Consider the following 26,824-nt stretch of genomic DNA (forward strand, 5'->3'; position numbering starts at 1 on the left):
CCCAAAACACTACGATGACTCTAAAAGTCAGGTCAGCATCTTCGTGCACATTGGTGATCGCCGAAAGCCCCAGCCTCGCATAAAGAACTGAACGTGAACTGGGCGGCAAAGGGTGCAAGTCCCACCCTGCTTCAGGCCAAGGGGTGTCCGTGCAGGAGAGCAGCCACCCCGGCAGCATGGATGCTCCCGTTTCAGGATGTCAGCGGGACCTGAAATCACACACAGGCTTTGCGTTGGCCTCTTACAGGGCGAACCTTTCACTTGCTTTCCATGATTTATTTCCACTTGTACCATAAGGCGCTCGGGTCACTTCGGGCAGCACAGTGACCATCTCCTGCCAAAGGGCCGCAGCGAGACGCTGTGTACCGCACACCCGCACGGACACCCCGGTGACAGCAGAAGCGGGCTCCCGAGCCACCGAGGGCCGGAAGGGGTACGCAGGGACGGCTCCGTGCCCGCCGGGCAGCAAGCTCCGTTCCCCCACACACACCCCCGGGCCCGTCCCCGCCGGCGGGCGCCGGCCTCCCCTCAGCACGCCCGCAAGGACACCGGGCCCCGCCGCAAGCCCAGCCGGCCCGGTTAAACCCCACACGCCGTGAGAGCGGCGGATGCGCCGCCCGGCCCGCTTCCCGCCGGGCCCCAGCCTCCGCCACGCCCCGCTCGGAACCCGCCTCACCCCGGCGGGGCGCGGGCAGCCGCCAAGTGTGGGGCCGGCGGGCGGCCCCTCACAGAGCCGAGCCGGGGGCGGGGCGCGGCGCGGGAGGCGGAAGCGGGTGTGGTCCCGGAAGTGCGCGCGGGCCAGGCGGGGTGGGTGTGGCCGGAAGTGCGCAGCCCGGGCCGGGTCGGGGGGGCCGCCATTACGCGGAGCGGAGCAGGCCTCGCTTCCCGGCCTCTTGCGCCGCCACCGTCAGGCGGGCCCGGGCCTCGCGGGCCCCGAGCGCGGCGGGGCCCTGCCCTGCCCTGCCCGGCCCCCAGCCCCGCCCCGCCGCCATGGAGGAGAAGGGTTTCGCCAAGGAGCTGGACCAGTGGATCGAGCAGCTGAACGAGTGCCGGCAGCTGAGCGAGAGCCAGGTCCGCAGCCTCTGCGAGAAGGTGAGTGCGGAGCCCGGCAGGGCCGGGCCCGGCCTCCCCTCGGCCCTAGGGCCGGGTGCCGGTAGCAGGGGCTCCCCGGCCGGCTGAGCTGGGCCTTGCGGGACCTCGGCGCCGCTGCGGGGGAGCTGCGGGGAGAGCCCGGCCGCAGCGGCCGTGTGAGGTGCTCCCTGAGGGAGGCGGGCTTGCCTCTCCTCATCTGCCTTGCTGGGAGACCGCGGTGCTGCCCCTGGTGTGCTTGAGGTGGGGAGGCCTCTTGCATGCAGCGGCAGTGGCTTCCTGGCTTCAAACCCCCCACAACCGTGGGATATTTTTCCACATGTGACTGCCGTCCTTAGTGGGTTTTACCTTTTGGCTTTGGGTTCATCCAGGTTTTGGGGCAGGCTCAAGGGTGGTGGTATGTGCAGGGAGAAATGTGTTCTTTTTCAGGGGCCTCACGTTGTGCTTCGCTCGTGACTCATAACGTGGAGTAGCCATGTGCTTTAGCAACCCTAAATCAAAAGTCAACCGTAAATCAGCGAGGCAGCTTTTTGACATCCCGTATGTAATCTAGGAAAGCAGAGGGGTGTAAGAGATAAGCTGTAGTGCCGACCTAAACAGAGGCTTACAAGCTAAGGCTAAAATAGAATGAGAAACTGTTGAATAAAGGACACAGTCTGCTATCTCAGACTGTAGTTTGGACAGTCCTTTGGCAAATTCCTGTTTGGGCTTGTTTAGTTTAGATTGTCAGAAGCCTTCCCACTGCGTCCCCTGCCCCGCAAAACCCCATCAGGTGACTGTTCGTTAGGCTTGTGTTGGATTTCATCTGAGAAGCTAGATACCTCTGTGAACACTCCTTCAATACTGCAATCTAAGAATGTTAAGATTTTCTTTGGACTTGGCAAGATCTGACAGTTAAAGAATTCAAGTGGTAACAAATGTAGTAACAAAGATTATTTTTTCTATTTGCTTCTTATCTCAGTGACCAGCGGCCACCACTGCTGTGCATCAGGTGGTCCAGAGAAGCTCTCAGCTTCCTTTCCTGGAGGAACCAATAATGATTAGACAGAGAGAGTAGAGTATAGAGTAGTTAGTTTGGCATTCCTTTCAGTGTCGTGTTGCTGATGGTGAACTTGATATTGTCATGTTATTACCTGTGTGTCTTGCTCAGTTCTCTCAGAAGTGAAACATTTCTGATGCCTGTTCACGGCAACACGTTTTAGCCAGTGACTAAACGTCTCAGTGCCAACTTCAGAAGATTGAGCTGTTTCCTTCTGTCGGATCCTCAGTACAGTACCGCAGTGATAAGATCTGAACAATAGAGAGGGTCTGTGCTGCAACCTCGTAACGTGCCAGGGGCACTCATTGGAAAGGTAGGAGCCATTCGAATGTCACAGACGGAGACTATGTGGGACTCCAGGCTCTGGCTTCCTGGCAGATGCTTTTACCGGTGGTCCTAATGTCTAGTTAGCCTGCGCCCAGCCTCTGTTTCTTTCCCCCTTTTCTTTTTTTATCCCATGCTGGGACTGTCTGTTTGGTTTATGACTTTCCAGAGCTCCATCAGTTCCGAGGGAGCATGGTGAGAAGGGCTGGTGCCACAGCAGGGAGCAATAGCAGTAGCTTGAAGAGTAGATATATCTTGAAGAGTGAGTAAGAACTCCTTGTGGCTGTGCTGCATGAGGCCCAGCTAATAAGCCTGAAATAATTTATTGGTGTGATCTGCACCCCGGTCTAAGCATTTATGGTTGGGAACTGCTGTTCTAACCAGCAAGCTGCTACAGAAAACCATTTCCCTTCTTCTCCGGCTGCGTTGTTAATTAAGGAGCTGTGGCTGCTGTGTTTTGAGAAGCTGGAGGACAATGCCAGCAGATTGTGGCTGTACGTCAGGGCTCGCAGACTAAATGGGGAGAGTGGCAGCTCAGCACACCGCGTTGTAGCCGGAGGTGGTGAGGGTGTTTGCCATCCAGATGACAGGTAGGAACTCTGAACCATTAGTGCATGGTGTGAAACAAATGTCATCTATCTCCAAATTATATCATCTATCTTCAGCACATTGTTCTTCAAGTGCTGGTAACTGATAAAAACGACTTGGGTGTGAAGTATATACTCTGTGATGCTCTGACTTGGCTTATTTTTAAGTTTTGGGAGAGGGGTTGTATTGTCCAGCCAGTAGTGGAAAGGAGCTTACGCAAAACTTTTGGGCGTGCAGACTTGCTTTTGGTGTCAAGCAGTGCTGCCAGAAAGCTGGTTTAGTTTCTATCCTTGAGATAGTATTTGGAAAAACCCTTACCAGCCTTGTCTCATTTCGTAGCCCTCCCTTTTGTGTGAATAATTTCTAAGAGTCTAAGTGCAACAGTACCTCTTGCCTCAGGTTTAAATTTGTGGAAGAATTCAGTAGTAAAAAAGAAAAAAAAGTTTTAAATCAAAACTAAGGGGATAAAAAACCCCAAAGAAACAAATCCCAGACTGGCCTGTGTGGGTCATTCTTGGTTTTAATTGCTGGCATAATGGACAGAAATGAGGGAAGAATTGGACATAACTAGGGTTGATGAGGGTGTGCCAAATTACTGTGCACTCCGAAAGTTCGTGAAATTTGCACCTGTAAAAGTCACACTCTGTCTTCACCTCCCCAGTTATGACATCATTTTGGCAGCTAATCAGTCTTGTGTTCTTCACCCAGTTAATCAAGATGTCATCTCAAGATGACATGAAAATGCTTGTTTCCCGTTCTGCTGATCTTTAAAATGAAATCTAGCTAAAATCATGCAGACATTTAAAGGATAAGAGAAGGACAAACAATTATGATCACTGCCGGAGCTTGTAGACACGAGAAATGTTCCAGCATGTTGGGGAACTGTGCATTGTATGCCTTGCATCTCATACTGCTTCTCTTAATGTCGTGGTCTTAGACTGTCTTTATGGCAGAAGGTTGTTAAAACCTTTTTCCACTCTCATTAAATTGGCAATGAAAATCTATAGAGTTGTGCCTTGGATTATGTCTGCGCTTCATCGGAGGTGCCACAGCAGCTTTCTTGTGCTGGTGCTATCTTTCAAATGGGTAACTCGGGTACTGATAACAGGCTGCTGCTGGTGTATTGAACTGCCTTTGGACTTGCACAGATTGTGACCTGTATTTTGGACAGCTAAAGGCAGGCTAAAAGGCCAAGAAGTTGGATTCATTTAATAGGAAGCACTCCAAAGTTTGGACACGGTGATCTCTGAGTACTTGTGTTTTAAAGTTCAAGTCAGGTCAGCAGACAAATTCTGGTGCAGGTGAGGGAGTGGAGCCATCCTACTGATCCCAGAAGAAAGATTTTTTTTTTCCCAGGGTAATAAAATAGGATGTGAGAAAAGGCAAGTACAAGGCTGTCTCAAAATAAACACAGGCAAGCAACCACCCATAACCATCTCCCTCTCCCTGTCTTTTTTCTATCTTGTTCTTTCTTCTATGCTTGTTCTTTGGGTGCGTAAGAAGGGTTACAGTCTCGTTGCTGTGAGCAGCTTGAGAGCTTTTGTGTTGTGAAGGGGTGGGAGGAGAAGGATTCTAATCGCTATTGAAGACTTGCATTTCTTGTATGGTATTGAATGGTAATTGTAAACTGATTCTTCAGACCAAGCAGCAGGAGCCAGCTGCTGCTGTAGAGAGAATATTGCTGGCACGTACCTATGATGCTTCTGCCTTCCGAGATCATTTCACCTAAGAATAATTTTAGGAGAATGAGTTAGCAAGCTCTTCTGCACTAATTGGTGAAATTAGTGTGAGTGGTAGAGCCAAGTAGCATCCTGGACGTTGTTCAAACCATGAAATTGTGAGTGTCGTGTTGAGTCGTGGCCAGGAATATTTCATCTCTGCGGTGATGACACTCATCCTGGGGTAGGCTGGCCTAGGTACCTCTAGGAACACATGTGCACTTTCTGAGACTCCGGTGTGTCCTCTGCTGCCTTGTTGCTGAAGGGCAGGACAGCTCTGTCCCTCTGGCTTCCGTCTCATTTGGGGAGAATCTAGCTGGTTCTTGTCCAGGCCAAGCTTCTTGAGACTACAGTATCCTCAGCATGCTTGTTGGCGTGGTAGTTTGGTCTGTTGCAGCTGATGGAATGATGGTTCGGTTGAATTTTGATCAGAAACTTGGTGGCTGGCTTCTCCAGTTCCCAAAGCAAGAGCCTCTCTGGGCCAGGCTGAGCTTGTGGTGCAGTAAATGAACCTGCCAGAAGGAGCTGAGTTTCTGTGCTCTCAAAAGGATCTTGTATGTGAAGCAGGTGCTTGGGGTCTTTTGTTTTCTCTACAGAAATTATTACAGTGCTGAAAATCTGCCTCCCGGCTGGATCGTAATCCCCTTGCCCATGGAATTGACCTACATAATTGTCATAGACAAATCTGCACAGCACAGTAGTAAATGTGGATTTGGTTGTAAAGGCTCTCACGGAGGGCTTAGTCTCCTGGTGATCCCAAGGTAGTCTCAAAGCTGGTGTAGCATCTCACGTTTCAGAGCAGCACGTTAATGGGTTGTGTTCATGCCCTGAAACCACTTGGTTTCCTCTTGCAAGGACAACACAGTAAATTATTGGGACATGCATTCTTCAGCCTCCCTCCATATGGATTGAGGACCAGACAGCAGAAAGCTTGTGTTCCAGTCTGCAAAGGTGATCTGCAGAATCTAAAGCTGAGAAAGAGCAGGGAGTTGAGATGATGGGCAAGCTCACAGCCAACAAACAGCCTACTCTTCAAAGTTACTTTGAACACAGACATGCTAACTATCAGGCTTAAGGGAGGTTTCCATAAATAAAAATACCTAAAAGCTGCTGCTTTTTATTCTGACCGGAGTGTGGTTTTCATCCAAAACAATTGGGATACATGCTTAGGAAGCTGGTGACATTGGTCACCATTTTCTAAAACAAAGGTAGCTGAAATATGACTTGAAGTCATAGTTATTTAACAGCCTTCTTAGGTAAGTAAATGATGATAATGCAGGGCAGCTTACTTGCATCAGAGGTTTTTTGTATCCTTGTTCTGTAATGGTGCTTTTATTATTTTAAGTCATTTGACTTTACAGTTAGATCTGCACAGTGAAATGTGCAAGCAGAGTGCGCTGGTTAGCTGCTGCTTTTCTGGGGTGTTTTTAATGGTGCTGAAGATTTTAAAGGTCTTGTTCTGCATTAGGAAGTCATATGAGGGCAGACTTCTGTGGCCAGCTGAGCTCAGCTCCTAATCCTGATTTGAGCCAGCTCTGCAGTGTTAAAACGACAGACTTAATCTATTGGTGTGCGTGTACGTTTGTCTACATAGTAAGCTAAAATAGGCTCCACAGTAACAGCTGGTAGGCAGCTTAAGAAACTGCTGCTCTTCAGCTGTTAGCTTCTCTGTTCTCATGAGGGGAAACTTCTAGATTCTCCTAGTACCAAAATTTCAGTATTTGGGCTGGCCTACCTTCCTAGGATGTGTTTAATGTGACTGTGTTTGCCATATTACTGTGCAAAAGGAGCTCTTCTCTATTGCCTGTGCTGCTTTACTGTATGGGTATGTGGGTTTTCTGGGCAGATCGGAGAGGTGGAGAGGAATGGTGTGGTTGAGACAGTGGTAAGTATGTATGGATCTCTACAGCATCCTGCATCTTTTCCCCGGAGGCTTGAAGTCAGCGCATTTCTTTTTACGCGTCTGGGAAGGGAGCAGTATGCATGATAGGAAAAGGCAGAAAATACCTTGCACCTTTTGTGTTAAAGTTAGCTCCAGTTTACAAAGAAACCCTGTCTGTCACGTTGTGTGACAGTCAGAACGTGCTGAGCAGCTGTTTTGAGGCTGTGTTGTATGTTTATCCCTCACAGAGGGTAGAAGCTCTCAAAAGGTGCTATAGGTGCTTTTAAAGATACACAGACAGAATTCGAGTGCTACTGTAGCATTCCAAGACACAACGTGTTCAGCTATTTCCAGTCAGTTTAGAACTGCAAGGTGGACCCCATGTCATCAAGTCCATGTGCAAGATGTGTCTTTGAGGATCAAGATCCCATCCCTCTGGTTACATACTGTGCAAGGGGCACGCTGGGTGCTGTCCAAGCCCCTTCACTGCTTGCGTTTTAGTTATTCTTTCCAAATAATGCATCTGCCCTAAAAGAGGCGAGGCAACTAACGTTTGAATGTGAACACAACCATCCTCGGTGAGCCCACTGAGGCTGGCCTTGGTAAGGAGCTTCTTTCTGGCAGCAGCAGGTGGAAGCTACATCATCCTGAGTGGAGGGACTTGGCTGCTGGTGACTGTTCAGCACTGGTGATCTTTTATCCCTCTTGTTCAGATCGGACCGAGCCGATCTGTGGATGCTTTCTGTGCCTCAGATGTGCCTGGAGCACTGATCTGCGTCAGGCGATAAGCTGGAGGCAGCAAAACAAGATATTTGACAACCGTAATAAGGCAATGCAGATAGGCTACATTACGTGGCTGTAATTAGCAGAGGAACGGCTGGGTGTAGAGGAAGAGATGACTGACTTAAGTCCAAGGATGTCATCCCTCCATCTGTGGTCATTTTGTTGCCAGCTGGGTACTGTCAGGGAAGCTGGTTGTGGCTCCGTATGTTTAAATTGACTCTGACTTTGCTTTCCTAGTTGTTTGTGACCTGCCTTTAGAAGTTGTTAAACTGTTGTGCTTGGAAGAGGATTGGAAATCTGGCAGGCAAAAAGTGTCCTGGGTGAGAGAAGCGTCTCTTGCATATGCAGTGATGTTCTGTGCTGGGTTAGTAAAGTGAAGGTTTGGACTACTTGTTTTCCTTGGTGGCTTAAGCAAGAAGAAGAAATCTGCCCCTCCTCAAGGGAAATGAATTTGTTAGTTCCCCTGTGTTCTGGGAACGTGCAAAGACTGTTTCCTTTCCTGATACACGGCTGCAGTCGTTTTGTACTCACTGCGATGCAACCTGAAAGCCACATTATCTCCAGAGAGCTGGGGCAGCCCCGTCAGCCCCCAGCACTGGCGCTCACGTTGGTTGCTGTTTGGCAGAGTAACACATCTCGGCTCATCCAGTGCCATCGTGGTTGCCCAGCTTTTCTGCCGGATGAGCAGTTTTGTCACGTGCGGGCTTTCTTAACGTCATCTCCGCTCAGCGATCGCGCTATGAGCTGGCTTTGTCTATACGGAACACACACAGGTTGTAGCGCTGTTTCCATGACACAGACCTGCTGTTGCAAAATCCTGGTCTTGGGAGAGCACTTGAGGTTTATGGGTGTGCAGTGAGGGGGGGAAGCCTGAGGATTCCCAGAGGAGGAAGGCAGCGAGGAGTAGCTGTCAGTGCTGGCAGAAGAGTTGTTCCAGCCTGCTGCTGTGTTGCCAGCAAATGTGGCAACAGGAATGGTTCCATGTGGGCGCGTAGGATTGAGAGCTATCTGTTGAGCAACCGAGATGGTAGTCAGGCTAAAATGTGGCAGGAGGAGGGAGACTGTGTGTCGGTGCGTGGTTGCAAGCAAGTCAGATGTTTTCTATCAGAAGTCTAGGAGGTCATAGCTTTCCTGCTAGTGTAAGTATCAAATAAGACCTAGTTTTATGTGTGCTTTTGCAAATACAGTTGTTCAATTATTTGAACCGCATTATTTACCCCAGTGGCTTGCGCTATCTCCACTGGTATTTCTACCCTTACAGCAGACGGCAGCAGTATTGACTAATCTCTGTTTGTACGAGTTCCACCTTGAGCTCTTGCTGACAGGAGGTGGGGTGGCCTGCAATACTGAGAGGGGACAGCTGTGGTTCTTGAGGTGAAAGCTCCCAGGTATTGTGAAACTGAATAGCACTTGACTTTGGCACTCAGATTAGTGCTGCCGTAGTTCACATAGCTGAGGTGAACAGATCCGAGCTGTGTTGAATATGTAGATGGAGAAATAGGTCAGAATCTTTACGTTAGAAAAAATCAGTTTTGCTTAAGAAGATAATGTCTGCCTGTGATACTTGTGAAGCTTACTGGGATAGTACTCCGTCTTGTCTGCGCTTGAGGAATGTTTGCAAGAAGGGCAGGATTCATGGGTGAACCCCAATGGTGATTCAAGTCACAGACCCAGTGCAAGTGTTGGAAGTTCACACTGCTTCATTTCAGGGAAGGCTGGGAATCAACTTGTTAAGAACTTTTGAATTTGTCAGTGCTTGTGGTACAATAAGATATTAAGGACCTGGCCTCACAGTAGCCAACCGGCTTGTCTTTGTGCATGGGGATTTGTGAAATGCACTTTGTCTTTGCTTACCCAGCAAACTTTTTTCCGGTGGTCAGCTTGAGGAGTGTAATCGCGTCTCCAGTGTGAATGCAGTAGAATAACATCTGCACTTGCTTCTAAAGGAGCTTCCTACCTTTTTGTCTTAAATGTGTTTGTCTTTCTAGGCTAAAGAAATTCTTACGAAAGAATCAAATGTGCAAGAGGTACGTTGCCCTGTCACCGTCTGCGGGGATGTCCATGGTCAGTTCCACGACCTTATGGAACTCTTTAGAATTGGTGGGAAATCGCCAGACACAAATTACCTGTTCATGGGAGACTACGTGGACAGAGGCTATTACTCGGTGGAAACAGTGACTCTTCTAGTAGCATTGAAGGTACGGTTTGACACTGTGCTACAGCAGCCTTGGGCAAAACCTCACTTCTTTTAAAGAATTGCTCCTCCCGTTGATGCTGCCGTTGGCTTGAGCTAGAGGGATGTGAATTGAAATGCATTAACGGACACGTGCTACGCTGTAGCAGGGCTGAATGCTTGACTGCTGTTTGAAATTTTCTGTTGCTGTTTCTTTCCATATCAATGGTACAATTCTTGTGTTAAGGGAGAGTTTTCTTTATCAACAGGTGCGTTACCCAGAACGCATTACAATACTGAGGGGCAATCACGAAAGCCGGCAAATTACACAAGTGTACGGCTTTTATGACGAATGTCTGCGAAAGTACGGCAACGCCAACGTCTGGAAGTACTTCACAGATCTATTTGATTATCTTCCACTTACAGCTCTAGTAGATGGCCAGGTAAGCCTTGAACAAGGAAAATGCTCCGTTTCATAGAGTTATGCAGGTTGTATCATCTGACCTCTACATGAACAGTCTCAAACGAGCTCCCTTATCTTGTGATCTGAAGTTTTTTAAAGCCCACATACTTATTTTATTAACACCTCGCTAAATTCTTCGCCAAACCCACAAGTTGATGGGGTGGGAAGGCTTTTGATTCTGCTGCCAAAGGAATGGCAGGGTATTGCATGTGTGGTTCATTTTAAATGACTGCTCAATCAATGAGGATCTCCGTGATACATAAGGTGACTTGTGGCCATGAGGCAAGATAGTCTTAATACAGAAGGCATGGTATCTTTGCTGTTGCTCTGATCTCTGTATGCAAGGTGCAGCCTTTTAGTTTCCTTCTGCAGGAATTAAATTTGGGTTCTCTGCTGTGAGGCTGAGACAGCTGTAACTGTTAAAGAATGATAGCAGAGTTAAACCCAGCTATTTCTGAGATCAGTCTTCCCCTAACAATGTGCGCTGAACAGATTGCTTTTTTTTTTCTGGAACAGATATTCTGTCTCCACGGTGGCCTCTCTCCATCCATAGATACACTGGATCATATCAGGGCTCTGGACCGCCTGCAGGAAGTACCACATGAGGTAACAGGAAAGGAAATGCATCATAAACTAAAGATATCTGTTGGTGGAAAATGCAAATGTAACCTCATATTGAAATCCATTTAAACAGTGAGACACAGTTACACGGCAGATTATTGCCTTTTTAAGGGCTAGAGCAGACGAACATATATTTGAGCGCAACGCACACCAGTCAATATGCTTTGACTGCAGCAATCTACAGAAGTAGATCTATGGGGTTTTCACAGCTGTTTTTCACAGAATCGTGGGATTTTTGACTGTCATGCTGACTCAAAGAACAGTATTTCACAGGGGAAGATGTTTACTACCTTCAGCTTCATCGCAGACTTGCTTGTGAACAGACAGCCACCACATGAAGCCATGTTGTGTCACCCTCCTTCCTCCCCAGCCAATCCTTTCTTCTGTAGTGTTTCATTTTGTTCATCACTTTTTGGGGGCCTGAGATCAGGCCTGAAGAAACCACCTTCTGAGCTCCCAGGGCAGCAAATGGCTCTTCTGCATTGGAGTGTTTGGGGCTTACAAATGTTCCTTAATTAAAATGAACTGCTTGTCCTGCGTGGTATAACAGCAAGAGCAATGCGGCAAAATCTGCCCAAGCTTTCCAAAAACCTGAAATAAGCTGGATAAATTACTCCCAGGATTGGGGCGTGTCTAGCTGGTGGGACATCTACCTGTAGTTAGGTGTAACGATTATACTGTTGCTCTGAGATTTTCCCGGTCCTGTGCTGCATATCTGTGTGCTGAAATCTGGCTGCCCTGAGGACCTATACATGTAGTCAGTGTGATCCCTACCACAGAGCTCAGGTCGGTGGGTAGGGAACAGCAGCAGTCTTGGATAAATAGTAGGGTGTCTTTACCGCCCCGTAGTAGCTCAGCAAGAAAAGCCACTGAGCTTCATTTGTGACTTAGAAGATGCACACCAGGCTATTTTTGAATATGCCAAGTCCAACAATAGGCTCTTCAGGAGAGGAATATTAAATTAATAATACCCTGCCAGAAGGGCTGCTGAAGGCTTAACATCAATCTCTGGAACAGTTAGTTCATAGCCTCCTACGGGTCGTTTCCCTTTCTTTAATTTATTGCAACTTGGCTGGCACCAGTGAACCTGTTGCATACCCTTGGATGTGCATACCTTTTCATGTGGCCTTTTGTATTGTGCTGTGGAGAGTGAGGAGTAAGAATGTGGATCTGCTCTCGCTGGCTTTGTATGTGATGCGTTGAAGTGAAACGGTAAACAGTGTGTGTGGCAGAAGGGTGGGAGCAGTTTTCTGGTTACGTGGGCTCTTTTGTCAGTCAGCTGTGTACGTATTCTTTGGGAAGGATGCTGACTGATACAGTGAGTGACTAGCTGGTATTATGTGTGTTAAATAAACTAATGTGCCTTGTGTGGAGAAGGACATGCTGGCAGTCTTTTTTTACTGTTAATAAAACATTTTTAAAGTGGCTTTTTATAACGAACTTGCTAGTGATCTAATTAAGAACACTTAATTTCTTTCAAGGGTCCTATGTGTGATCTGTTATGGTCGGATCCGGATGATCGTGGTGGCTGGGGTATATCTCCACGTGGTGCTGGCTACACATTTGGACAAGACATTTCGGAAACATTTAATCATGCCAATGGTCTCACACTGGTCTCCCGTGCTCACCAACTTGTCATGGAGGTAGGGCAAGCACTCTGTTAGATGGGGCTAACAAAACGTGGATGCCAGTTCTTGTCTCCGCTGTGAGAACTTCCCTTGGTGGGTTTGCATAAGCTGACACCTGAACATTACATGGGTAAATACCAGAGAGACTCAAATCGTGTGAAAACTACAAACGTAGAATGATGTGCTTTGACCTGCAATGTAAATAAGGGGATGTTCTGCCCTTTCTTCCCCGTCCCCCTGCTCAGAGTAAATTGCCAGAGGGACCTTGTCACACCCCATTTGTGGAAGTAATAATCTCCTTACACGCTGACTACTCTACTTAGACTGCTGCTGCATTAAACCGTCTGTCCTGTAATACTCGGCGGTCAGATGTGACAGGGATTAAGCCATAGTTTTGGCTGTTGATAGGCTGCTCTTGTCCATCTTGCTGGAAAAATGCCAGGTGGGTCAATGGAGCAGATGTATTTTTAAAATCTAGTTCAGGTAGATCCCTTCAGTCGTACTGCGTGTCAGAAGTCACTTTCATCCAGCAGGCAAATCCTTGGTGGTAGATGCAAACTGAAGGCATACCTGAAAATCTCAAGTTTTCTTTGGGGTACAATCCATGATTTCTATACAAAATGGATAAACGTATGAGTGATGAGTGGCCGATCTCTATAGAGTGGTTGAAGCTGGTTTTGCTAGGTAACTACCGCTTGTTCTTGCAGTAGAGGACTAATAAAATGAAACTAAGTTGGTTGGCAATAACTTACGAGAAATCTACGGTTTCACAAATGCCTGGGATCATTTCAGGCCTTAAGAGGAACTTCAGATGGGGTGAGGTTTGAGGTTTAACAGAGACTTTTTCCCCTCCCCCCCCCCTCTTTTTTTCTGCCAGGGTTATAATTGGTGCCATGACCGAAATGTGGTTACCATTTTCAGCGCGCCCAATTACTGTTACCGTTGTGGGAACCAGGCTGCTATCATGGAACTAGACGACACTTTAAAATATTCCTTGTGAGTAACCTGGCTGGGGCTGTGCTTTCTGTTCTGTAATGTGAGGAATGTCTGATCCTTTCCAGAGGGGTTCCTTTGTGAAAAGCCAGCTCAAACCACTCTGGAATTAATGTTGTCTGCTCTTACCTGCGAGAATATCTAAAACTAAGTAGTGAGTTAAGCTCTTAAAAGGTTCTCTTGGGTACCGCATTATCTCCTCTTCCTGCCTCTCTGGAGAGTTGGAGCTTCTGCATTTTCTCAATCCCTCTATTGCCCAAGCTTGATGGAGGGAGTAAAGACTGATTGATTTATGTATTTGTTTTTATTTTTGGTAGCTCTGCTAGGCTTTGTAAAGATGGATGAGAGAGTCTGAATTTTGCACTCTGCTGAGCTCACACGAAAATAGTGACAGGCCGCTGAAGCGCTGGCTGCTGGGTGGTGTTCGCTCCGTAAGCAGCATTTCAGCCAGCTGATGGGCTTGAACTCCCATGGGTGCTTGTTTTGGGGCCTGGAACGTTTTATGTGGAAGCAGCTGGGATGAGTAAAACACTAGCAGCAGGAGAGTGAGTCTAGCATTTATTGTGGCATTGGGAAATACCTTCTGGAGGAGGGAAAATGATCCCTTTTTTCTTTCCTGCAGCCTCCAGTTTGACCCAGCTCCTCGTCGTGGAGAGCCTCATGTTACCCGTCGTACCCCAGACTACTTCCTATAAACCTCTCCTAACCTTTGTAAGGAAGTACACCTGGCATTTTAAAGAGCAACAATATTTACACGTTTCTGTAAGAAATCAGGGTTCGTCTCAATTTAAAAATGCCCATCATGGACCAAAATGTGCCATACAGAGGACGAAGAGTGTTTAGCACAACTTGAGACTGAATTCCTTACAACACTATATATATATATCCTATGCCCATCAGTCCGACAGTCGGTTTGCCTGCTGTATTTGTAGTCATTGTTTGTTTGTTTTTTTTTTTCTTCTGGACTGTTCAGAGAGGAAAAGGTAACTAATAACACTTCATCTCCTTTGATGCTTCTTTGTAAATTTTTAGTTCTAGTGTTTAACTGGCATGAGTTAGAGTTTGTTTTTGAGGGAAATGCACACTAACTTCTTCCCCCACCACTCTTATTTTATTAATAAGACCAATCGACTTAACTGGAGAAAGGAAGCAATTCCTGCTTGGGAGTACGTTGTCATAACACGATAAAAGCGTGCCCTTTTAAGCTCTGTTCCCGTCCTGTGTTTATCCTGCCTCTTCTTTTTTGTTTTATTTTGTTTTGCTTTCGTTTTCTTTTGTTATTTCCACTCTCCCCTCTGTATATTTGTCCCCGAAGTGCTTGCGATCCTCCTTGATGTACCCCGAACCAATAAACTTGCCGTTGCCAGCCCCAAGCCGTGGTGCGGTGCTGGGCCGGGGCGGGCCGGGGGGCGGTGCTGGGCGGGGGCGGGGCACCGTGGCTACCGAGCCCGCCCGGCCCCGCCGAGCCATGGCCGCGGCTGCCTACGAGCTGCTGGTGCTGGGCGGCGGGTCGGGGGGGCTGGCCGGGGCGCGCCGGGCGGCGGAGCTGGGGGCCCGCGTCGCGCTGGTGGAGCCGCGCCGCTTCGGGGGCACCTGCGTGAGTCCGGGGCACTCATGGGGGGGGGTGGGGGTGGCGGGGTCGCCAGCCCGGCCTTGGAGCTTCCGCAAGGATAGGCCTGGTCACCGGAGCTCCGTGGAAGCGGGTCCCGGTGCCCACGCGTGGCCGTGGGAGGGTGGCGGTTCTGTGTCCAGTTTCCCACGCGTGGCCGTGGGAGGGTGGTGGGTCGGGGTCCGATTCCTTACGCGTGGCGGTTCTGGCTCCGGTTCCCCACGTGTGGCCGTGGGTGGGTGGCAGTTGCGGCTGTTCTCGGGGCGATAAGGGGGTGCCGGCCAGCCCCACGGTGGTGCGGCACGGCTGCGCGCTCTGGTACAACTGCAAGGCAGCAAAGCAGAAAAAAATTTGCTCAGTACCCAAGCCAGGGGCAGGCTCTAGTTTTACGTATTGTGCTCCCCTGGGAGTTGCCATGCCAGGACCAGAAGGGCCGGAAGGGGATGGTAACACCTTTCTCCTAGTAAATCTGTTTAAAATTATTGATGGAAAAAAGCAAACCCATGTCTTTGCAGACCGCGCGCCTTCCGTGTTCTCATTCAAGGAAGTGAAGGAAAACAGACAAACCACAAGCCCTTGAGGCACTGCAGGCGCTTCCAGCCCTCTTTTGCTAGAAACCCACAGTGCTGCTTGTATTTTCCCGGGCAGAGAGCAGGGATTCACTGGGATGCTCTCCAGTGTCACCTCTGGAAAACTTCAGCCTTAAGACTTGCTCTTATTCCCCCCTTAGGTCAACGTCGGGTGCGTGCCAAAGAAGGTGAGGGTGCTTTCACTGCTGGCTCCCGCGATGCCTTGGCTGTGGTGTGGGTGCTTGCCGAATTGTGGGGAGGTGCTGGCACAGGGCACAGGGGGGAAGCAAAGGCTCAGGGCGTATTGAGCCATCGGGATGTCGTGTGGTGCTCAGACCCCGTGTCCCGTGAGCTGTGCCAGGCAGGGGTGAGGCATCGGGGAGCGTGGTAGGGGTTTTCCCAAAATCAAAGCGATCTTCCTGAGCTGACTTGTGTTTTGTGCGGGCAGGTGATGTGGAACGCAGCAGTCCACGCGGAATTTGTCCACGATCACAGCGACTATGGCTTCGAAACGCCTGGTGTCAAGTTCAACTGGAGGTAAGCACAGAAAGAGCCGGTTGGAAATGAGTGTCTCCCGGTGTGTGTCCCGTGGGGAGCAGCCGCAGGTCAGTGCTGTGGCTCTGTGGCTCATTGTCCACCCAAAGGGGTCCCTGTGTGCTTTGAGGCTTCCCGTGGGTGGATGCTGAGCTGGTTACGTGGCCCAGATTCCTGCTGTATTTCGGGAAAGGAGGGGTGGCAAACTGGCTGTGGGAAGAGACTCTGGAAAAGGCGGATGCAGGGAAGGCAGGCGCAAACCGTCACGTCGGCGGGGAAGGCTGCTGCCCGCTGCGTGACTCGGGGCCGCTCTGTTTTGTGGTGTGGGTGCTTTGTACAGAAGGGATGGAGCTGTTTTTCGCTGACCGCTCTGGGTTATTCACTCATGGTGACAGTAAGCCCCATTCTGTTCCAGAACAATGAAAGAGAAACGTGATGCTTACGTGAGGCGCCTGAATGAGATCTATGAGAATAACGTAAAGAAGGTGAGGATGTGTTTATCCTGCGAGCTGAGCGGAGAAGCGGGGTCTGCTGGATTTTTGGCTGCTTTTCCAGCCTTAATAGGTGTCCTCTTAACTGTGGAAGTCCCAGCTCCGTTAGCCAGCTCTCACACCTCCTCCTGCTGTTAATCATGGAACTGTTACTCCCCCCAAGGCTCACATCGACATCATTCGGGGCTATGGCAAGTTCACGGCTGACCCTGAGCCTACCATCGAGGTGGATGGGAAGAAGTACACAGCTCCTCACATCCTTATAGCCACGGGTGGGCACCCGGCTGTTCCTCCCGACAGCAAGATTCCTGGTGAGCCTGATGAATTCCTGGCTGCCTGGAGAGGTCTGCCAAAGCAAAGTGGGATTTGGGAGCTGGAGGCAGGAAGGGGGGCTGGTGCTGGGTGTGAAAGGGGCTCTGCTTTGCAGGTGCCAGCCTGGGAATCACCAGTGACGGCTTCTTCGACCTGGAGGAGCTGCCCAGGTAAAGCAGGGCTCAACCCCTGGCCATTGCCGCTGGCTCCACACCCGCACCCAGCATCGCTGCTTCTCTGCAGGCGCAGCGTTATTGTCGGTGCCGGCTACATCGCGGTGGAAATTGCGGGGATCCTTTCCACGCTAGGCTCCAAGTCATCCCTGCTGATCCGCCAGGACAAGGTAGTGCCACCGGCTGTCCCCAGCCACACTTCCCGCCTGGCAGCTGCATTCGAGCCCACTGGGGTTTTTCCAGTCATCAGCTCCCATGAGCTTGGAAAGGAGGGGGAGATGGTGGTGCCGAGGATGGTGGCGTGGTGTCAGGCTGATGGGTGGGGGAGGAGCTGGGGCGGAGGGCAGACGGGGTGAGCAGAATTGTGTAGGTGTGCTGCCATGTGTGTTTTGGCAGCACCAGCCTGCGTGCCCAGCATTTCTGCAGCCATGCATGCCACCGCACCCGTTTCCTTGAGCTTTAGTTCAAGTCGTGACTTGAAAAAAGAAAAAAAATAATATTAAAGGAAAAACAAACAGGAGAATTTATCATTAACCAAAAATGTCCCAAACCTCTCTGGGGACCCAGATGGGGCCCGGGTGCTGGGCAGTGCCAGCGGAGGGGGCTGCCAGGTGGTGGCTTCACCTGTGCATCTTCATGTGACGGGGCTGGTGGGTCCCTGTCCAGGTCCTGAGGACCTTCGACTCCATGATCAGTTCAAACTGCACCCAGGAGCTGGAGAACACCGGGGTGGATGTCTGGAAGCACACGCAGGTATGGGCATGCAGAGCAGCCCCGCGGCTTGTCCCATCGCTCCTGGAGCAGCAGGGCTGGGGAAGGGCCGCGGTTTGGGCACCGCTTGCTGGGCCACAGCTTTGGCAGCATCCCTGGTTCTGTGTGGTGCGGGTGCCATCACACCTTGCAAGGCAAAAGCTGTCAGCGCCTTCTCCTGCAGGTCCTGTTGTTCCCTGCAGGTCAAGACAGTCACCAAGTCCCCTTGCGGGCTGCTGGATGTGACAGTGACCTCCTCGGTGCCTGGCCACAAGCCAACGGAGGGAGTGATCCAGGACGTGGACTGCCTGCTGTGGGCCGTGGGGCGGGAACCCAACACCAAGGAGCTGTGCCTGGACCAAGTGGTGAGATGGCAGCACATCCCTTCCACGCTGGTGTGAGGATGCCCATGGGTCTCCGGGAATCCCAGGGGCCTCCAGTGTTCCCATGGGTCTCCAGGGATCCCACAGATCTGCAGGGGTTTCACAGGTCTCTGGGGTTCCCATGGATCTCCAGGGTTCCCACAGGTCTCCAGGGATCCCACAGGTCTCCAGGGTTCCCATGCATCTCCAGGGCTCCCACAGGTCTCTGGGGTTCCCATTGGTCTCCAGGGTTCCCACAGGTCTCTGGGGTTCCCATGGGTTTCCAGGGGTCCCATGGGTCTCTGGAGCCTGCCATAGGATGATCCCACCATGCCCTCCCCCAGGCTGGGAACACGGTGGCCACCAGCACAGGTCCTGCATGGGCATTGCTTGTCCCATCCCTCCCTCCTGGGGCACATGCCGAGGTGGCTGCCATTTCCCATGGCAGGGTGTGCAGGTGGACGCCAAGGGCCATGTGGTGGTGGACGAGTACCAGAACACCACCAGGAGAGGGATCTACGCCGTCGGGGATGTCTGTGGGAGAGCCCTCCTCACGCCAGGTATCACAGGGTGCCCCGCTGCCCTCCACAGCCCCTTGGTGCCATGCCGTTCCACAGCTCGGGCTCCCTGTCTCTCCTCGCAGTGGCCATTGCAGCTGGCAGAAAGCTGGCCCACAGGCTCTTTGAGGGCAAGCAGGACTCCCGCTTGGACTACCATGACATCCCCACCGTTGTCTTCAGCCACCCACCCATCGGCACCGTTGGTCTCACCGAAGGTGGGGACAGACGGGGCATGGGGAGGCGGAGAGGCTGGGGACATGGTGGCTCAGAGCTGCTGGTTTGACGCTGGAGGAAATGATCCAGCCAGTGGTCCGAGCCTTGTACGACGTGCTGACTCCCTCTGTAAATGTATATGGTGCATCCCCTTGATGTATGTGCTCTGTCTTACGCTGCAGACGAAGCTGTGGCCACGCACGGGAGGGAGAACGTGAAGATCTACAGCACGTCCTTCACCCCCTTGTACCACGCCATCACCCAGAGGAAGGTTAAGTGCGTCATGAAGCTGGTGTGTGCTGGCAAGGAGGAGAAGGTGAGTGGGGGGGACAGCTGGGGGCTGCAGGGGGGTGGCGGGGACCACGGCTGGCTGGCCTCTTACCCTGCATGGTGAGCTCTGACCTGCACAGGCCGGGTCTTGCTCTGGGTTCCATCTCCCCCAGCACCAAGCCTGGCGTTCAGCCTGGATTTTGCCAGCTCTGGGTCCCATCCAGCCCCTCACTTCTCCCCCAAAGGTGGTGGGATTGCACATGCAGGGGCTGGGCTGTGACGAAATGCTGCAGGGCTTTGCCGTGGCCATCAAAATGGGGGCCACCAAGGCCGACCTGGACAACACTGTCGCCATTCACCCTACTTCTGCCGAAGAGCTGGTGACGATGCGCTGAGGTGGTGGCACAGGCAGCCCCAGGGACAGCGGCTTGCGGTTGGGGAAAATGTTTTATATGCCTTAAAAAGACGCCTTAACAGAAGGTGGTTGCCCAGAGAGCGTGTCTGTAAAAGTGGCGTGGCTTGCTTTGGAGTGGGAAATAAATGCAGTGATGCTGGCAAGTCTGTGCCATTCGCTTTATGGTGCCTGTCCCCCGCTGTGCCCAGCCGGTCCCTTGGTGCTGTCTGGGGGCAGGCTGCCCTCAGCTGGGCTCTTCCCTGTCACCAGGGCTGTGCGAGTGGCAGTGGGTGCTTGGGGTACCCGTGGGTGCTGGAGCATCCTGGGTGGGCTCTGTCCTCTGCCCCAGGCTCATGAAGGATGCGCTTGCGTGGCTGTTGGATGTGGGTGCGTCGGAGCACTGTTGGATGTGGGTGCATCCATGTTGCTGTGGGATGGCAGGGGAGCTGCTGGCCTGATCCTGCTGCATGCCAGGGGCTTCCTGATCCCCTCCGCAGCCCCGTCGCTATCTGCCCACTATCTGCCCTTCGTGGCTGCGGCTCTGGAGCTCTCAGACCTTGAGGCAGCTGGAAGCAGCTGGGGGCAAAGCCGGCTGGCAGCGGTGGGACACAGTGCTGGGGCTGGTTGAGGAACTGCTTTGCTTTTACTAGAAATGAATAGTTTGCATGAAATCGAAGTGTCTCCAAGGTGGAAAACTCCCTGCAAGCTGAGGAGGAGGTGAGCGACCGAGGGAAGGGGACGCAAGTGCTGAGCCCGGGCGTGCAGCTCCAGGCCTGGCTGGGGGGTCTCCATCCCAGCTGGCAGCACCGCTGTGGGCAGGAAAATCCTGCCCAGCCTTCCAGACCCCACCAGCCCGTTACGGGAGGAGTCTGTATGGCTCCTAGGGTGCAAGGGCACCCAAAAGCCCCAACGTTGTTGGTGTCCTCGATTATCTGGGTGAGTCTTTGGAAGAGTAACGCTTGGCAAGGCTGGGGTGCACAGCGTCTCCTCCGGGCTTGCCACAGGCAGTCCTCAGGCACGAGAGTCAATTCACAATTGCTCCTTTGGAATGACGGAGGCGTTACCCTCTCAATACGCCGTGATGGCATGTTGCCAGGATTTTTTTTTTTTCCTCCTTTTAAATGACAAGTCCGGTCGCTCGATGTTTAAGGCGTATTTTAGAGCATGTGTGAGGTCTGCTCTGTGCTTTATAGCCAGAGGAATTATCAGAGCGCCCACAAACGGGGAAAGGGCGGGCGGCAGGGGCACGGGCAGGGGCAGAGTGCCTCCTTTTTGCAGGAATTCGGGAAAAGAGCGGAGGGATTCTGGGCCCAGTGTCCCGGTGAGAGCGCGTGCCCCCGCCCGGGGGGACCGGGGGGCAGCGGGATGGGGACCAGGGTGAGCCCGGCTTAGCGGAGGGCGGCCGGGGGCCGAGCCCCGGGCGTCCCCCGCCCCCAGGTGGGTCTGGATGCCGGACACGGTGACCCCCCCGGGTGGCCCCCTCCGGGCTCAGCACCCAGCGCCCGGGGCCGCCAGCGTGGGGCGGAGCGATCGGCCGGGTAGGTGTCCCCCCTCCCTCCACCGGGCGGTGTCCCCGGGGCTGGCGGCGGGCGGGCGCTAGGACCCCACGGCCGATGGGCCACCCCGCTCCTGGCCCCGCCCCCGAGGCCGCCATCTTAACCCCCGGCCCCGTTGCCTCCCCCCAGCGGAACCAGGCCGGGTTGGGCCACGCCCCCCCCCTCCGCTATGAGGCGGCGGCGCTGCAGCTGGGAGCCCCCGGCGCTCGGAGCCACCACCAGGCCCAGGTGAGGAGGGCAGCAGCCGGGGCCGGGGCTCGCAGCCGGGGCCGGGGAGGCCTCCGAGGCGCGGGGGCTCGGGGCGGCGGGGCCGGGCCGGGCCGGGCCGGGCCCTGCGGGGCGCTGGGGCTCGGGCCCGTCCGGCCGCTGCTCTGGCTGCGGAGCAGGGCCCGGGCCCGGCGGCTTTGGAGCCGAGCTGCGCCGGCCGGGCCCGGGGCTCGGGGTGGGGACTCGACCCGCGGGGTGTGCGGGGGGCTGCGGCCGGGCGGAACCGCCGAGGGCGGCCGGGGCGGTGGGGCCGGGTCAGCCCGGGGCCCGCGGAGCGCGGGCCCGGCCCGTGCGGGCAGCCCGAGCCCCCGGCTCCATGGGGGAGATGGGCCCCGGCCCTGGGGCGGGGGGGCGGCTCGTTCGGTCGCTGCTGGGGCCCGGGAGCGAGCCCCGGCCCCGCCGCTGCCCCCGGTGCAGCCCGGACGCCCGTTCCCCGCTCTGGTGGAGGCCGGGCCCGGGGCTGCGGGGGCTCGGGAGCGGCCGGGTGGGTTTCGGGGGTCCCTGGGGGGGTCTCAGCAGCGCGGGCCGGGCCGTGGTTTCTCGAGGCTGAGAACTCAGCCTCTGCGGTGGGCGAGAGGCACTTTTCAGGCCCCCCAGCACCATCTTCCAGCCCTTCCCTGTTGCGTGTCTGGACAATGCCCAGATCAGGTATTATCCAATTAGCAACATTTATTAACTAGTGAGTTAGTAATCAGTATTTGAGCATTATATTAATGTTCAGGTTATGACAGTGAATGATGTACAACCTGCAAGATGCCCAGAGCGTGCTAAGGAGCAGAAGGTGCAATCAAGCTCATGCTGGACCTGCATTGAGCTTCGACACCTTCAATGTCCAACCTTTCTTCAGTGTTTCTACAACACTCGCAGCATTTGCAAGCTGAATAATCAACATTAAATTCTGATACTTGTATTCAAGGAGTGGGAATGATGTACAACCTCACGCAAGGCTCTCTGCAGTGCTGAAACACAAGGCAGTCTGTGATGTCCGATACTCATGCAGTGGTTATACAATGCTTTGAATATTTAACTCATCAGTTGATGTCTATAAATACATTATTTACTTTTTATACAGTATTAAGGTATGATGTTACTATTCAGGTGAAGGCAGTGACATGACCTGTCAGAAGCCAAGTCTGCTGTAACGCACGGAGGCTGTAACATGCTGGAGGAAGAGGTACTGTCTAGAGCTGAACCTCGAGCACCTGCTGTCGTAGAGAACTACTGCCTGTTCGCTATTAATACAGTATTTTCTACATTTAATAATTAGTAAATAGAAATTACTAAGTATTCAGTCTTCCACCATTAAGTGACAATATTCACACTCAAATGCTGGCTGGGAGCAGCGCAGGCACCTCCAGCTCCAGCTGCCCCAGGCTGGGGTCAGGTGGCAGCTGGGGGGTGGATCTGGCCCAGCTGTGGTGCCACCAGGGTCCACAGCACTTTTGCAGCCTCCCTCCAGTGCTCTCCCTGGGAAAGGGATGCACGCACTGGGCCCACGTCCAGCAGGGCAGGTACGCAGCACAGCGTCCCTGGCCCTGTTAGGATCCAGGGGGTGCAGCCATGGTGCTGGGGGGCTGGCACAGCCCCTCTGGGCACACAGGGGGGAACTGTCCCTTGGCCCTGGGGGAAGGGGAAAGAGACCTTGGGGGTGACCTGTTGCAGCATCATCCCAGAGCTGCTTGGGAAACCTCCATCACCAGCCCAGAAGGTTCCCAGGCTGTGCTCTGGCCATGGCCTGGGGCTGCCCCGGGGGCAAAGGCCACAGGGCATCTCCTGCCCTTCCTACCCCAGTGGAGCCTCCCTGCCCCCAGCTGTTTGGTGCCCAGTTTCCTCCCTCAGTCACCCCCCCCAGGCCATCAGCCAGCCCCCACCGTGAGAACACCAAACACCTCCCTGCTCCCTATCACTGCAGCCCTGAGGGGCTCCTGCCCCACCAGGGAACAGCAGTGGGCTGAAGGAGGGGAGGCACGGGGAAAGGACACCGCAGTCACGCTCTGTATCAGGTTTGTATTCCAACTTTACTCTCCAGTGTGCAGTGAGATGGGACAGTTATCCCCTGCCATGACAATTCGTGTCCCTGCTGCCCCCTCCCCACAGTCAGCACTGCCCCAAAATGAACCTCCCAACCCCCAAATACCAAGCACCAGGGTTGCAGTTTGCTTTTCTGTAAGGTTTTGCCTCATTTTAAGAAGCAAACGAAGGCTGCTTGCCTTGGGTATTAAACAAGGAGACGTTGCTTCTCTTACATTACTTCCCCAGTGAGGTGGGGAACTGACCCCGAGCCCTGCAGAGGGTCCCTGTGGCTCTCCCCCAGCTGATGTGGAGCCACCCCTCCATGCTGGGGGGTAACAGTGTCCCTGTGATGCCCCACCACAGGCCTGGGCCGCCTCTTTGTGCTACTGAGGGAGGTGCTGGGTTCCCCAGGGAAGTGGCGGTAGTGGAGCCATGGATGGAGAATCCCGTGCTGCCTGCCTGGCCTGGTGCAGTGAGGCAGCTCAGCTGGGAACAGAGGTAAGCTAGAGCCACTCCTTACAAGAGTATAAAAATACCAGCGTAAGTTCTCAGCTTTTTTTTCTTTTTTTTTTTTCTTTTTTTTTTTCTCTTCAATTTATAAAAAGCTTTTACCAAACCAAAGTGTATGTTCCATTAAACTTCTGTTCCGTCGTGCAAATTGCTGTGGACTTTGACTTCCAAGTTCACCTGCTTCACCTTCCTGCCTTTCCCCTCACAGATGCCACCAGTTTCCCTCAATATATTAACGTTCCTCACGGTGCAGTACTGGCTGTCTGCAGCTGCCTTTGCGCCCCTGGGCAGCTCCACCTTGGTGTTCAGGGGATGCTGCTCTGGGGCGGCCCGGGCAGCCTTTCGCTTCCTCCGCAGCTTTCGGCACTTCCTGGTGAGCAGGCAAAATCCCGAAAGCACCAGAAGCAGCAGGGTAACCGCAGCGAAGGCACTCCCCAGGGAAGCACCCGTTTGAGATAAGGATGCTGAGACGGCACCTTCTTCCCTCTCCAAGATCAGTGACTTCATGTTGGTGCCATTCTTGATCTGGTCACCTTCGTTGTCATAGATCAAGGAGTCATCCAGCATCAGCCTCCCGTTGCTATCTATCAGGTCCCTGCGGCTGCGTTTCCAGCGGTGAGTGAGGGATCGCTGAACGCGAGGCCCTGCCATGCTCTCCGGGCCAATTATGTAGATGACTTGAAGGTACCACTGGTGTCCAGCTTCCACCTTTAGGAAAGGGAAGACACACAGAAAATTTTAACTATGGCTTTTAGATCAAGTGATTTTGTAAAAGGTAGAGATGGTTGCGTTTTGCATCCCATTTCTTGACTCGTGCAAATATCAACCAAAAAAGTCTGTGTGTTTTTATAAGCACCTACAATAATATTTATCACCAAGTGAGATTTCAGTCTTCTCATCTATCTTTGGCAACTGCAATAATTAATGTAGGAACATTAATAATATGTTGTTAAAGAGCTGCTTTCCTGAGTGCCTTGGAAAAAAACAATCACCAGACTGAATTCCTCACCTCTGTTTTCTATTCTGGAGTTTGCTTCTTAACTGGCTCCACAGTTAATTTATGATGTGACCCTTAAGAAGCCCCTTAAGCAAACAGAGGTCACAGAGTTACAAAGAGGGTCTCTCTGGGGAGGGACAAAAAAAGCCCCAGGAATGAGGATATAAAATTCTGCCATCGATCAGGAGCTGCCTCTGTGTCCTTCCTGTTTCTGCCACAATCTGCTCGGCTCCTCCAAGTCTCATACTCTGCGCATGGAGAGGAACCGCAACCTGAGGTCACCTGCCCCTGTGACGGGGAAGGGGTGCAGAGAGCTCTGAGCTGCGGTGACCTTTAGAGGAAGGGCCAGCACTGTGTATGTGCTCCATGGCTGAACACGGAGTCTGATCTTGCACCTCATATTTACCCCCAGGCAAATCAAGGAGAGGTGTGCCACAGTGTCATCTGCAAATGCAGATGACCACGTGCACGTGAGGCCACCTCTCTTTACAGAGACTGTGTTATGGGTGGGTGTGGAGACCACGCGTCCCACCGCACCATCAGAAAAGTTGGGTGAGGGTTGCCCTTACACCGCAGAAAGCTGCAAGACCTATCCCTGCACCGGTTTGGTTTCTCTAGGCAGCATCAGGCCCAGAGCTTACCGTTCACAAAGTATTTGGGACACCCTGGCCAGGGAAGTTAGTTTTGGGCTACGGATACCGCTCAGTATGTACCTTGTAGAGAGCATCCACCTTGAGAGTAAATCCATCGACTCCGGGCATGCTGCTTACTGAATGGAACTCAGACAGTTCGGAAGCAAAGTGGGCGTCAAAAGGCACATCGTGGAAATACTTATCTGTCACTTCTGGTTGGTTTCGGTCCTGGAAATGAGAGAGGAGTTACGAAGAGGAGTGCATGCTGTTGTCTTTCCAAAGGGAAGCCAGAAGCCAGGTCACTAAATAACACCCACGTACTGCCACAGGAATCGAATCCAAATGCCTGGTCTCCACAGCTACATATGGCTATGGACACTTCTTTAAACGCATAGCTTACCACACAGAAAATATTTGTGACCTATGTGGTTTGTAGACATTGATACTGTTTTAGTACTGATTGTCTTAATATTAGGTTTGTAGATCTGAAGATCAGGAGAAAAGTTGAGCCAGCCTGCTCAAACATGCATGCCAAATTAACACCATTAACGTTACCCTTATCCCGTGAGCGGTAATGGGGCTGCCAGCAAGGACATTGGCAAATGTTAACTACAAAGCACGTAGTGAGAGGTGAATGCATCTTGGGAACTAATCGTAGATTTATACAAGAAGAATTTCTGTGTAACTGGTAAATAGATCTCCCTTTATATGATGTCAGTCTAGTCAATTCCGAGCTGCAGCAGAAGCAGAGATCAAGGAAAATTTTAAGAGTTTGGTACTTAACTTCTTTTTCTTCCAAATTTCTGGGTTTTTTTTTCTTTTTTAAGACTAAGAAATACTCATGGATAAAGAATAAGGAAAAACTGATCTCGTCTTTATGGTTTGCATCTATCTGCTCAGTACTGCAAAAAATCCACTGCATTTCACTTCCCATCCCTTTGTAGCCAGAATGCATTCCTAGCCAGGGAAAAAAACACCACCAAACAGAAAGCAGAAGCAGAGGACAGTTCTGCGAGCATTTCAGACCCCTCACAGGTGAGGGAGGTGCTTTGCACAGGCAGCACACTTTGTTCTGTGGCTGCACAAAGGCGCAGGGGGCTGAGGGGGTGGCAGGGTCTGCCTGGGGACTCTGCAGGGTGCTGCGGGGTCTGGGGGTGCCTGGGGAAGTGGAACAGAAAAGCAACAATGCTACATCATTTGGGGCAGTCAGGCTAGGGAGAACAGGCAAACTGAAACAGCTGACATGTGCTGAACAGTATGTGAATAAAAGCGTGATCCTGCTGCACAAGTCAGACGGTCATTTAGTTCCCA

The 26,824-nt window shown here is 52.3% G+C and overlaps 3 protein-coding genes across 8 annotated transcripts in view; 2 read left to right on the top strand and 1 right to left on the bottom strand.

The window, feature by feature from the left end:
* The first annotated feature begins 834 nt into the window (after positions 1-834).
* Positions 835-14,674, top strand: PPP2CB (protein phosphatase 2 catalytic subunit beta). The gene is made up of 7 exons (XM_080409592.1): positions 835-1,092; positions 9,412-9,621; positions 9,866-10,039; positions 10,576-10,665; positions 12,162-12,323; positions 13,186-13,304; positions 13,924-14,674. Exons 1-7 carry the CDS (start codon positions 991-993, stop codon positions 13,994-13,996), a joined length of 930 nt encoding a protein of 309 aa, XP_080265718.1. The 5' UTR covers positions 835-990; the 3' UTR covers positions 13,997-14,674.
* GSR (glutathione-disulfide reductase) lies at positions 14,635-23,872 on the top strand (the record flags this gene model as incomplete). 6 transcript variants are annotated; one of them, XR_013931641.1, is made up of 14 exons in its annotated part: positions 14,635-14,898; positions 15,641-15,667; positions 15,928-16,016; positions 16,429-16,498; positions 16,668-16,815; positions 16,932-16,986; positions 17,060-17,159; positions 17,656-17,742; positions 17,943-18,104; positions 18,550-18,661; positions 18,745-18,876; positions 19,057-19,190; positions 22,460-22,535; positions 23,214-23,872. XR_013931641.1 is itself a non-coding variant. In XM_080409032.1 (14 exons), the coding sequence occupies 11 exons, from the start codon at positions 15,931-15,933 to the stop codon at positions 19,537-19,539; spliced, it is 1,236 nt and encodes a 411-aa protein (XP_080265158.1). In that variant the 3' UTR covers positions 19,540-19,702. The 6 variants fall into 6 exon arrangements, 4 of the variants coding, with proteins under 4 accessions (XP_080265157.1, XP_080265156.1, XP_080265155.1 ...); XR_013931642.1 differs by having other exon boundaries at positions 23,738-23,872; XM_080409032.1 differs by lacking the exons at positions 22,460-22,535; positions 23,214-23,872 and adding exons at positions 15,426-15,500; positions 19,390-19,702 and having other exon boundaries at positions 14,757-14,898.
* A 6-nt stretch (positions 23,873-23,878) lies between these two features.
* FRAS1 (Fraser extracellular matrix complex subunit 1) overlaps positions 23,879-26,824 on the bottom strand; it is a 173,862-nt gene continuing 170,916 nt past the window's right edge. The window contains exons 72-73 of the mRNA XM_080407940.1: positions 25,595-25,741; positions 23,879-24,592 (exon numbers count right to left, since the gene is read on the bottom strand). Of these exons, the coding sequence (XP_080264066.1) occupies positions 24,008-24,592; positions 25,595-25,741 (732 nt within the window). The 3' untranslated portion in view covers positions 23,879-24,007. The remainder of the gene's footprint in view (positions 24,593-25,594; positions 25,742-26,824) is intronic.

This window comes from Falco punctatus (genome assembly GCF_963210335.1).
Source record: "Falco punctatus genome assembly, chromosome: 1".
In the NCBI taxonomy this organism is placed as follows: Eukaryota; Metazoa; Chordata; class Aves; order Falconiformes; family Falconidae; genus Falco; species Falco punctatus.

Bases quoted from the DNA above. Each gene is read 5' to 3' on its own strand.
- PPP2CB (XM_080409592.1), top strand. From the start codon at position 991: ATGGAGGAGAAGGGTTTCGCCAAGGAGCTGGACCAGTGGATCGAGCAG. The intron at 10,666-12,161 runs GTAACAGGAAAG...ATTTCTTTCAAG, and splicing joins TGCAGGAAGTACCACATGAG to GGTCCTATGTGTGATCTGTT. The intron at 12,324-13,185 runs GTAGGGCAAGCA...TTTTTCTGCCAG, and splicing joins CTCACCAACTTGTCATGGAG to GGTTATAATTGGTGCCATGA.